This window comes from Lycium ferocissimum, chromosome 10 (assembly GCF_029784015.1).
Source record: "Lycium ferocissimum isolate CSIRO_LF1 chromosome 10, AGI_CSIRO_Lferr_CH_V1, whole genome shotgun sequence".
NCBI lineage: Eukaryota > Viridiplantae > Streptophyta > Magnoliopsida > Solanales > Solanaceae > Lycium > Lycium ferocissimum.
In genome coordinates, this window is record NC_081351.1 from 50,734,096 (window position 1) to 50,747,337 (window position 13,242).

General features: G+C 33.5%; 1 protein-coding gene across 1 annotated transcript; it reads left to right on the forward strand.

Annotated features, from left to right (window-relative positions):
- The first annotated feature begins 11,206 nt into the window (after positions 1–11,206).
- Positions 11,207–12,915, forward strand: LOC132034222 (basic 30 kDa endochitinase). Its single transcript, XM_059424512.1, has 3 exons — positions 11,207–11,657; positions 11,783–11,936; positions 12,375–12,915. The coding sequence occupies exons 1-3, from the start codon at positions 11,243–11,245 to the stop codon at positions 12,766–12,768; spliced, it is 963 nt and encodes a 320-aa protein (XP_059280495.1). The 5' UTR covers positions 11,207–11,242; the 3' UTR covers positions 12,769–12,915.
- The last annotated feature ends 327 nt before the right edge of the window (positions 12,916–13,242 follow it).

Here is a 13,242-nt window from a genome sequence, read left to right on the forward strand (position 1 = left end):
CTAAATTATGAGATATAATGTGGAAAACTTGAGGAGAAAATATTGATCAAGAAAGAAACCCTGGAAGGAGATAAAAGGAAAGTGACATAAAAATTTCTATGTACAAGGTATTCCATTTTAGACTACGATTGGACACTAACTTAAATGGCAATGGCTCTCAATATTACGAAACTCATATTTATTGCCTATTGAATTATGTTTTCTGCCAAAGATTTAGTTTCTAAGGGTTTGTTTGTATCTGAAATGTGCATGTGCATTTAAGATAGAAAATTTGATGTCTCGGATTATTTCAAAGCAGGAGATGTGGAGTTGCTCAACTGCTATTTAATAAGATAAGAAGCTAGTCCCGTGAACGATTATGACATTTGAATATGCTAAGAAGGAGCATGTAATGTAGACAGTTGCATTGTACATTCCTATGGAGTAGGATCGATTGAACCTTGTTGTTTAGCGCTTTTTTGTTGTTCAAGCTATCTGCAGAATTGGGTAAAAAGTGAACTATTCTATCATGGTATACTTGTCAAAAAAGAAAAAAAAATAAGTAGTATATATTTGGTTTGCAACACTTTGATCGATATAATAAACTAATGAGTAAATCCGATTAAGGTTTATACTGTCTTTAATGGGGAAGGAAGAGACTTTTAGTTTCATTGAATGTTATGGACCTTTTCTCTATGATGAAGCTAGAAGGATTTACGCCTGATTAAATGGATATTGACTGGTTTCTCAGGCTATCCTGAAGGTATGATGGACAGAGGAAAGTTAATGGTTATTCTATGAAGAACAGTTATACTATTACTTCTTGATAAAACATCATATTTGTCTGACTCATCTTCTACAGTGGCGGAGCCAGGAATTAGGTGAAGGGTGTCTTTAATTTTCTTCTCACTTGTGTTAAGGCTGTGCAAAATTAAAAATATACTCATAATAGCAAACATTTAACATATGTATACTGTGTAATTTTCCGACTAAAGGTGTGCACCTGACCACCCTTCGCCTAAGGTGGCTCCGCCCGTGCTTCTACTCCCGATGGCTCTATAGAAGAAACATTTTAGCTTGTTGCTGAAAAATGAACCAATGAGTATTAAATATGATGTTCACTTTTAAGGTTTGCTTGATGTATTATGATATTGGAACTTCTAGAGAAGGTGAGAAAACTCCCACCGTTGAATTTGGAGCCAACAACATCTCCAATCAAATGTAACATTGATGTTGTTGAAAAACCTGAATCGTTTTTACATGGATGCTGATCGACTCAAATGTTCAATTCCTTTCGAGCTGGATAATTGTCAAATACTATCAAAATGTTACTATTGTTTTCTCTATTGTATGTTGCCATTCCTTTTTGTCTTGAGCTAGGGATCTAATTTGTCATCATTTGGTGTTTCACAATGGCATTTTTTCCTGATTGCAATGAGATGTCGTGTGGTTAAATTGTTGTTTTATATCACTGCCAAGTAAAATGTTGCAGTTCTTTAATTTTTTGCACTTATGCACTTGGAGCACATATAAGTAAGCAACTGGAAATGTAAAATGTTGGCGCGGGCCAACCTCATCTAGTATAATGAATAATAATTGAGTAAAAGATATCCAAAGAATATACCATATCTAGTGAACTTATATGATTGGGCTAGTCCACAAACTAATTTTCATTGACTAAATGCACCCCGTTTCAATTCTTCCTTTCGCACTTCAGTCATTTAATCAACAGATGTAGCAAGATACATGTATCTCAATGAAGTCGCCATCAACCTCAGATTTTTCCACAAGCAATATTACTCTTAATTTCCCTTCAAAAGTTCCAACTTCGAAAATCAAACTAATGTGCTTGTGGTTACAACACATTTGGTAACCTAACTTGTAGAGCAGATATAGTGATACGTATAATCTGTTCAAACCCTGTTTAATTATTGACTCAGTCCATTTTTGCCGAATTCAGCCTATCTAAAAGTTGGGGCGATATGTAGTTCAAATTGACCCATGAGTAAACCTTGTCAAAATATTTTCATTTTTTTTGTGCGGATTGCCCTTCAAAGGCACCAGCCTTTAATTTTTGGCCCTCGAATTGCTGGTCTTTAATTTTTGCCCTTCGCCTATACCATGAGGTTTGGGGTTCGAACCTCGGCTCAGTAAAAAAAAAAAATATTGCAAGACAGAGTTTCGTAGCAAAATTAGGCCTATTCGGGCAAAAGTTAAGCCCTAAGGCAGAGTTTCGCAAAATTCCAACTAAGTAACAAAAAAAAAATAAAAAAAAATTGCCTTAATGCAAACCTCTATCTTAAGGTAGAGTTTTACCTTATGCTTGAAGGCAAAACTTGAAGGCAAAACTCTGCTTTAAGTAGAGTTTGCAGTCAAACTCTACCTGATGAAGCAGTGTTTGACTCAAACTCTGCCTGATTAGATAACTTAAGAAACTCTGGCTGAAGGTAGCCAAACTCTACCTGAACCTTGCGAATCCAAACTCTATCTAGCGATTTTATTTTTTAATTTTTGACTGAGTGGGGGTTTGAACACGGAACTAAGGGATTTTTAGCGAAGGATAAAAATTAAAGACCATCAATTTGAGGGGCAAAAATTAAAGACCACCCTCGAATAAGGGCAATCGTGCAAATTTTATTTATGCACATAATAAACAAAAAAAACATATTTATTGGATACTTAAAATAATTATTAAAAAAAATCAAAACTTGTAAGTATGGTGGGTTGGGTTATGACCCGTTTTAGCTCATTTCACGCTAATCCATTTCAACCAAAATAATTTTTGGGCGGGTCATTAAATTAACCCGCTCATTTATTAACTCAATCTATTTTAATCTACCTAAATCCAGTACAACCTGCCTATTTAAAACCCTTACCTTGAATCATCAACTTCGTGTACACTCCACCAAACCAAAGTAACTGTGAGAAGATGGGTTGTTTTGTTTTGTCGGTAATTTTTCAAAAAAAAAAAAAAGATGTAGTAGTAGGAGTAGTTATATTTGGAGATAGGGGTGTACAAAGTTTTTTTTTTGGGTCGAGTCAAACCGAGAAAAAAACCCGACTAGTGGTTTGGTTTGACTTGGTTTGGTGTTGGAAAAAAAAACCGACCATAATTGGTTTGGTTTGGTTTTAACTAAAAAAAGGCGAACCAAACCAACCCGACATTACATGTATTCAAATTTTAAAATATTTTATACATAAAAATATTTACTTGTAATGTAATTTATAAATATTTCTTAAATTTTTTCATAGTTCTTTAACTATTATCATATTATTCAAGCTTGAACTTCGAGTTTTGAATGTCAATAAGTTTTATATCCTATGGATGTTAGTAACTCAAATAAAGTCCAACTCAAATAAAGTCCAAACCAAAACTAACTCAACACTAATGCTAACAAAAGAAATTCAATTTACCACTAGGAATAACAATAATGTTGGATATATATTCTTCAGTTTTGCATAATTTATTTAGAGAGTGAAAAAACATAACTTAAGTTTTATTTCTTTGTCATGTAATTAATACTTATTAGCCCTACTTATTTTACCATGACTTAGTATTTTTAGATTACGGTCATTTTCTTTATGGCTTGTTAATTAGCAATATTTATTTTGACCGAATTTATTAGCTTTTGTTGAATATTTTAATACAATGTCATCACTCTTCTCACATTTTGTGTTATTTTCTTAAGAAACACCTTAATTAAAACTAGAACTAAAAAATATTTGAAGTAAAAGTTATATGTTTTGTATCAAGACTATTCGAAAAAAAAATCGAAAAAACCGAGAAAACCGAATAACCCGAGAAAACCCGAGGTTGAAAAACCCGAATTTTATTGGTTTGGTTTGGTGTATAAATTTAAAAACCCGACGCAATTGGTTTGGTTTGGCGTTTAAAAAATCCGAACCAACCCGGTCCATGTACACCCCTATTTGGAGACTCAACTTTTTGGGTCCAAAGCATGCAAGTGCGCTTGGGGTTAGAACAGGAGCTAGCCCGACACTTTTGTAACAAAAAAAAAAAAATTGGAGCCAAACTAACCCATTAAAAAAAAAGAATCAAAGTAGGCTTCACGCGCAGATTCTGTGCGTGAACCCCCTAACAAAAACCCCTCTCATTTCCAGCATACTCTTCTCTTTCGTTTCCTCCATTTTCACCCTTTCAACACACTTTTGCACTCCCAAAAACATGTCTCAAAGTTTTGAAACTTCAAAGTAGACCCAAGATAATCCGGGTAGCCATTTTGGGCGTTGTAAATTGCCCGAAGTAAGTGTTTTTACATTTTTTAGTGTTTTTTTTTTCACGTTATCCATATATTTTGCTTTAAAAAACTGATTTTCTTGTAATGTTTATAGGATATGGAAGGTTGCAAACACTTTCGGTGGGAAGATAGCATTCACGTGGATAAAACGGTGGCGGCGAAGTTTAAAAATTCACTTTTTGATAGAGATATCGCGACTTCACGTATCTCTAGAGATACCACTAAGTTGGACTCACAATTTAAGCTTGTGGAAGCTGAAGAAAAAATTGAACTTTTGGAGGTCTTGCTCATCAGTTCCGAAAAAAATGAATTTTCTTTGAACGCTAAACTTAGAGACGCTCAACACAAGAAAATAGCTTTGAAAGAAAAACTTAAATTGTGGAAGATTATTTGTGCTATCTTGTTGTTGTTCATTATTTATATGTATTTTGTTTATTAAGTGATTATGTTTTTTTACTAGTTGTACCTTTTCCCCTATAATGTAATCCGCACTCTTTATGTACTAATTTATTTGTGTTTCTTTGTTAATTTGTCAATTAATAATAGACTTTAACAATAAACTTTGAAGCATTAAAAACATGCCAAACTAATTCAAATTTATGACTTCATCATAAAATAAAAATACAAATTAAAAGGCTTAGTTCGAAACTTAAATGACCCATAATCTAAGACAGTGAGCCTAAATAGACCCTAATCGTCAGCAGAATAGAAGTCCTCAATATCGTCCTCAGAACGATATTGGCGGTCTCTTAACACACATCTTTTTTCAAGAGATGTTAGTTCTCTACCGGTTGATGATGCTTGTTCTTCGGCCAACTTTAGCATGTAAAATCTACAACGTCTTGCCAGCATTCTGTTGTTTTCTTTTCTAATCCTTTGTACGGCAAGCTCGCAAGTTTTTGGACCTACTCGAGGCATGGTTATTGAGTACCTTGTTGGGATTGGAGCGTTGAGATTTTTCAAGTCACGAACAAGACGTTCTGATTCGGCAATCCGATGTGATCATTCTCGGCGTAAACCGCAATAATATTCTCGAGGAACATGGATGCCAAAGCCCTACAAAAAGATGGAGCACCATAGAAGAAAGGCAGAGGGTCACGAAATGACCGAGTATGACGTCGTTCAATGAGTGTATGAAGTTAGAACGGGTTATTGCGACGGCAAAGGAGGAAACAAACAGATCGTTACTGAGCGTACAAAAGCATGCACTTGTGGTAAGTGGCAAACGTACCACATGCCATGTTCTCATGCAGTCAAGTGCTTTGAGAGAATGGCCAGAAATGTAACTGATTATATGGCGGAGGAATATAAGGTCGTAAAATACCTTAAAGCATATTTTGGCCACTTCCATCCCCTTGGTGATCAAGCTTATTGGACAGCCGCACCGTTTTCTATGATTGCGAACAAGAAGCTTATCCGTAAATTGCGAACAAGAAACCCATTATCACAATCAAATGGATGTTAGCGAAAAGACTTACTCTCGCAAGTGCTCGACATGTAAGCATTTTGGGCATGATAAGCATTCATGTGGGCAAAACTCCCGTGGTGGCAGCACATCTGGAAGTAGAAGAGTGTCTAGAACTTGATTTTTTTTTTTAAGTCTATTATAATTTAATGATGTATTTCGTTGCTAATGGAATGAAATATTTTTCAATTATTATGAACCTCTCGTATTGGATGAATTATTTTTAAATATTATATTTATTTTTGCACATTCAAAAGGTGCGGATTACACAATACAATAACAAAATAAAAAAGACATAAAAGAAAAAAAAAACCTAATACAAAGCAGAGTGATTTTTTCTTTTCTATCTTTCTTGAACCAAAAAAGTATTTTCATAGCTTTGGGAGTAATTTTTTCTTTTCTATCTTTCTTGAACCTAAAACGACGATCCAAATGTATATGTATACTTGACGTAATGAGCCGATATTATTGTACACTAAAAAAAATATTAAGTTCTATATAAAATATTTATATTCCGGTGTTTTGAAATGTGACTAATCTTCGGTCAAAGTACAAAAAAAACCTTAATTTTGAGTTTGATTTCCAAAGAATAAAAGTTGGGGTCGGGGGAAGAGGCTTCACGCACAGATTCTTTGGTTTTTTTTTTTTTTTTTTTTTTTTTTTAACGGGTTAGTTTAGTTCCAAATTTTTTTTTTTTGGGTTAAAAAAGTTCCGGACCCGTTAGAATAGGCTTCTCCATGAGCAGCTATTAGTTTACTATTTAAATGATACCAAAAGGAGGAGCTAAGAGTCGTGTTTGGATTAGCTGATTAAAAGTAGTTAATAAGCTTCAAGTTTTTAAAAAATAATTTTCTTATGTTGACACTGGTTTATAAATAATTATGTATTGGGATAAAAATTATTGTAGTTGATGACAAGAAATTAATGTGCTTTGTTAAAAAGAGGACGATAAGCACTTTTCTATTCGAATGATTGAAATTTCTTAGAGGCTATTTCAAAAAACCATTAATTTAAAAGCAATTTAACATTATTAAAAAAAAAAAAAAAAGGACGAATGACGAAAATAGAATAGAAAAAATTTAAAAGCTATGTTTAGAATATGTTTTTTTAAGATTATAAAAGATATTAGGGATATATGAAATCGTAAAAGATCTCGTCAAATCAGAAGTGCTTAAATCCTAAACCGAGGGTAGCCAACTTACGGCTTATAACTGATCTTGACTTAGAAGCGCTTTTAATATTTATCAATCAGGTAGATAAACAAAAAAAAAAAAATACTTATACAATAATTTAACCAACTTATAATCTTAACTAAACGCCCTCTAAATATTTGATTCATATGTACATATAGGCTATAGCTTGCTAGAGGCTCAAATGATGCGGTATGCAACTCACAGTTTACTTAGAACACGAAGCAAAAGAGGATGCCGGTTCAATATGGGCACCTAAGTTCTGATACTTTAATGAATAATTATTATGTTATGATAATCATAGACACTAGCAATTTAGGATACTCATTGTATGATTGACTAGATTTTCCAAAGATAGAGACGTGAACGACTTTCTAAACAGGGCTGCTAAAGAATTGATCAAACCATATATATATATATATATATATATATATATATGCATCTTAAACTATATAATAATAAAAGTTGATCAAAAGTAGAAGTTTAATAATCCTTTCTCTTTAATTTGTTGCGATTGAAAGAGTGCATTTTTATTATTGGATTAATTAAAAGCCAGAGCAGTTCAGCTACCTGCTGATTCATGTTACATCATTGTTGCTGATTCACGTTACACGCTGTGAAAAGTTCATTAATGGTAACTATATTGAGAAATACTTTAAATGTTTGGGTTCAAATAAACTTACAATTTTTTAAAAGAATTTGGTATCCGCATTCTTTTATACGGCAATGTTTATAGGTGTTTGGGCATGAACTTAGTGATGTTTGAAAAAATTAATAAATAAAGTTAAGTTGAAAAGGTGTTTAAAAATTAAAATATGTTTGGAAATGTATTTTAATTGATAATACTGTGCAGAATATCTTTACTTGAAATGTGTTTGGAAATATGCATTTTACCAACAGACTTGATAATGTCAGAAAATAGTGTCTCAGAACACAAAGACTGATGGACTATGTCGATTAAAATCGAGGGAGTCCGTCGGCTAAATAAAATATATCAGACTTTAGAAATATATTTAAAAAATCAAATACCTCAGAACAAAATCGACAGACGTCAGTCGGTTATAGGAAAAAACCAAGAAAAATACCAACAAACTTGATAATATCAGAAAATAGTGTCTAGGAATACAAAGACTGATGGACTATATCGATTAAAACCGAGGAAGTCCATCGGCTAAATAAAATGTACCAGACTTTAGAAATATATTAGAAATAGCCTGTGTTGCTCGGACTTCTCAAAAATATCGACGGGTGCGTGTTGGATCCTTCAAAAGTAGTGTAATTTTAAAGGATCCGATACGGGTGCGGCAACAATTTAGGAGAGTCTAAGCAACTTAGGAAATAGCAGAAACTACAAAGAAGTATTTATTTTTATATCGGGTTTTCAGTAAAAAATGAGTCTAATGTATTTTACTTAACCGATGGATTCTGTCGGTTTTAATCAACAGAGTCTATCGGTCTTTGTGTTCTAAGATACTATTTTCTGACATTATCAAGTCCGAAGGTTTTTCCTTGATTTTTTCCTATAACGGACTGATGTCCGTTGGTTTGTCCCAAGGTAGTTGACCGTTACTTTAATAATGTGTACCTCTAAATGTGAATTCTCGCTAATATTTTTCCTTTTTTTTTAATAGCTCTTGTCAACTCGTCAAATCTAACAAACAGAGTTCGATGAATATTTTGTCAAAGACTAAAAGTATTAACTTTTGACGAACTTAAAGGACCAAAACTGTTAAGTGCATACTTAAGGGACTATTTTTAACCAATCCTCATAATTAAAGGACCATATTTTATACTTAAAGGATCAAAACCATTAAATGCATAGTTAAGCGACTCTTTTGAATCTACTCTTATAATTAACAGACCATTTATGTTCTTTTCTCGGTAGTTGATACTCCCTTTACGTGGAAAAAGAAAACGTAAGAAACACCTGGCGTGACTCAACATTACTTTGGCTAAAAATCCAGCAAGTAGGGTCTCCAGTCTAAAATATTTAAATGCCTGTCGAGAAAGTCTAGATTAACGTTAAGAGCCGCCACTTCTTTTTTAATTTCCCTTCCGTTGCACTACGCCGCCCAACCCCATTAAAAATTCTACTCCCTCGTCCTATTTTAAGTATCTTATTTTAATTTGACATAAAATTTAAAAAATAAACAAAAACTTTTAAATCTTATGATCTTAAATTAAAATATGTGTAATCTTTTAAATTTTATGATCTTAAACTTGCATTGAGATTGAAAAACTTACTGAATATAAAAAAAAGACACTCTTTTTAAAACAAAACAAAAAAGAAATTAAAACACTTAAATTGGGACGGAGGGAATATTCTCTTCGTCCCAATTTAAATGACACTTTTTCCTTCTAATCTTAAGTAGAATTGATACTTTAATAAAATGATTTATAGTATGATTTATTTTAGCTCATAAATTTTTAAATTTTTATTTTTATTTTTAAAATTCGAGTTCAATAAAATATCTTCACATAAAATGAGACCTAGATAGTATTACTTTTTGTCCTAACTTATGTGGCACAATTCGAATATCAAAAGTTAAGTTCTTAATTTTGACCTTGAATTCGGACATAAAATTTTAAAAATTTTAAAACAAAATATTTAAAAAGTATTGTAAGTTACAGTAATTAATAACTCAAAATATTTAAAATTCATTAAAAAAAATTGCATTAATTAGAACTAGTTTGAAGGTGGAAATTAGAAAGGCGTCAGGACGCAAAGAGATAATCTAATTCTAATTAAAAAAAGGTGCAAAATATACCGCTCAACTTTGCGATTTAGAGTAGATATACCCTTCATTACAAAAGTAGTATATATATACCTCTGCCGTTACAAAATGATGCAAATATATCCCTGCATTTATAAAATGATGTAAATATACCCTTTTCACTGACGGATTTTTTTTTTAAAAATCATTTAGGTTATTTTATTTTTTTATTAAAAAAAATTCCATGTGACTTTAAAAAAAAAATCTACCCTTTTTTTTAGTAGGTGTACTTTTCTAAAGCCACATAATAATTTTTTTCCGATGGGTCAGGTCTGATTCGTTTAAAAAAATGGGTAGACTTAATTTGTTTTTAAAGTCATGGAAATATTTTTTTAAACGAATCATACTCGACACACCAGAAAAAAATTACCATGGCTTTAGAAACATAGGTAGACTTTTTTTAAAGTCACGTGATATTTCTTTTAATTAAAAAATAACCTAAATAATTTTTTTTCAAAAACTCCCATCAACAAAAGGATATATTTGCACCATTTTGTAACGGCGGCAGTATATTTGCACTATTTTATAACGGTAGGGGTATATATACACCACTTTTTTAACGAGGGGTATATCCGCTCTAAATCACAAAGTTGAGCGGCATATTTGCACTTTTGACCAAAATAAAATACTATCTTTATCTCATATTACTTGTCCACTTTCTCCTAAAAACTCATAAATAAAAGTGCATTTTTACTACATTACTCTTATTACTCTGCAATTAATTGCACATTAATTAATATTGATTTTTTTTTAAAACAATTAATGTTAAGGTAAAGTAAGAAAAATTTAATAGATTATATCTTAATTTTATAAATAAACAAATATTTTGGGACGTATATTTATAATAGGGAAAAGGGTCAAAAATACCCCTCTACTTTGGAAAAAGGGCTAAAAATATCCGTCGAACTTATTTTGGGTCAAAAATATTGCTCTCATCCTTAAAGTTTTCAAATATACTCTTGTCTTGACGGAAATTATCTCCCCAAATAACCCGAAATTCTTTTTTAAACCCGATCCAACTAAATAATAACTCATAAGATCCCCTTATTCCCCCAATATGTAGGTATGAAGTTTGAGGGGATTGGGGGAATAAGGGAATCTTATAGGTTATTATTTAGTTAGGTCGGGTTTAAATAATGGAGCGGGTTTAAAAAATAATTTCGAGTTATTTTGGGGGTAATTTCCTTCAATACAGGGATATATTTAAAAACTTTAAGGACGGAAAGGATATTTTTGACCCAAAATAAGTTCGGATAATATTTTTAACTCTTTTTTCAAAGTAAAGGAGTATTTTTGATTCTTTTCCCTTTATTATAATGTGGATAATTAATATGGGACGAGGGAGTAAGAAGCTAAGAGCCGCCACTTAAATACACGTTATTTTGTCAGCGCAATGTGCTGAATTAAATACTGGATAAGGCAGAGGACTATGAGGTTCGCGCCTTTATTCAACATCTTAGTTTTGTCATAACCACTAATAGACAATTAATTAGCGATGTCCCCGTCGCACTCCTTTCTTATAAATACATTTCACTTTGCCACTTGTTTCCCATCACAATTTACTACTACATCAAAATGAGGCTTTGTGAATTGACTATTCTTTCTTTACTATTTTCTCTTCTTTTGCTTTCTGCCTCGGCAGAGCAATGTGGTTCACAGGCCGGAGGCGCACTTTGCGCGCCAGGACTCTGTTGTAGCAAATTTGGCTGGTGTGGTAACACCGATGCCCATTGTGGTCCGGGGAATTGCCAGAGTCAGTGTCCTTCTGGCCCCAGTGGGGACCTCGGCAGCATCATCTCAAATTCCATGTTTGATCAGATGCTTAAGCATCGCAATGACAATGCGTGCCAAGGAAAGAATAATTTCTACAGTTACAATGCCTTCATGACTGCTGCTAGGTCTTTTTCTGGCTTTGGCACAACTGGTGATACCACTGCCCGCAAAAGAGAGATTGCTGCTTTCTTCGCCCAAACCTCCCATGAAACTACTGGTATGCCGATTTCAATTTAGTGCATTTAACTTTTATAATGAACCATTACCATTTCATAATTATGCTCTTAAGAGTAATATTTGTCGAAATTTTGGTATAATAATTGATTATGTACCCCTTGATAGGAGGATGGCCTACGGCACCTGATGGACCATACGCGTGGGGTTACTGCTTCCTCAGAGAACAAGGTAGTCCTGGTGACTACTGTACACCAAGTGCACAGTGGCCTTGTGCTCCTGGCAGGAAATATTACGGACGAGGCCCCATCCAACTTTCACAGTAAGCATATTCACAATCAATTCACCATATATATGTAGTCATGACGCTAGACGAAAAATTTCTTTCTCGTGCAAATTCTATTCACTAAAAATATAGGGAGGAAACCGCGGGTTCAAAGTATCAAATTGAAACCACAAATCTTTTATGACAAAAGGTGTACATATATTGCAAATATATACTCTCAAAAAATTTCAGATATATATATACACAGACTAATTGTGTCAGTTCACCTAAATTACATACCACTGAGAAGTTAAAATGCACTTGTAGCATAAAAATTATTTACCCTGTTAGCTTGGGGATAACTCTAACCATAATGTGGTATCCTAAGTTTTGACTGATTTTGAAAGAAAGAGAAACAAATCTATCATTGTCCTACTTTTAGCGTGACGGACTTTTAGTTGTCTAATCAAGTGTACACTTTCAATTTGAATGCAGCAACTACAACTATGGGCCATGTGGAAGAGCCATCGGAGTTGACCTCTTAAACAATCCCGATTTAGTAGCTACAGACCCAGTCATCTCATTCAAATCCGCCATCTGGTTCTGGATGACCCCTCAATCACCAAAGCCTTCATGTCACGATGTCATCACAGGAAGATGGAACCCATCTGATGCTGACCGAGCAGCCAATCGCCTCCCTGGATTCGGTGTCCTCACGAACATCATCAATGGTGGCTTAGAATGTGGTCATGGCAGTGACAGTAGGGTCCAGGATCGCATTGGATTTTACAGGAGGTATTGTGGAATTCTTGGAGTTAGCCCTGGTGACAATCTTGATTGTGGTAACCAGAGGTCTTTTGGCAACGGACTCTTAGTCGATACTATGTGATTTCATAATCTGTTGTGTTGCATTCTCTTGCAATGCAGGGCCCAGCTATAAATAAATTTACTTGTGTGTGCTAATCGTGATTGTAATCTGATGGAACCACGACTTGTAATCGTTTTTCATTTTAATAAACAGAGACTTTGTCAACAATAGTGGATGGTTCTTCTTCTCCAGTTTTGAGGGGTGTTAATGAGCATTATGGTAGCTGGTTTAGTTCGGACAAAATAAATACGCAGAAGAATACGTAGGGGCAACAAACTTGGCTTTGTCGGTTTGACGTTAAAAGCTGCACAATGATCAACTAGACACTTCAACTTAGCACATGAGGTCTGTCTCATGGACACTGAGAGGACATATGTGGTTGTGAGTCCTGATTTCCATTTAAATTAGAACTATAAATCTAAGGAAAGAGTAAGGATCATTCCCCATATCTCCTTCAGTTCATTATTGAACGTGAACATCAAATTAGACATGCAT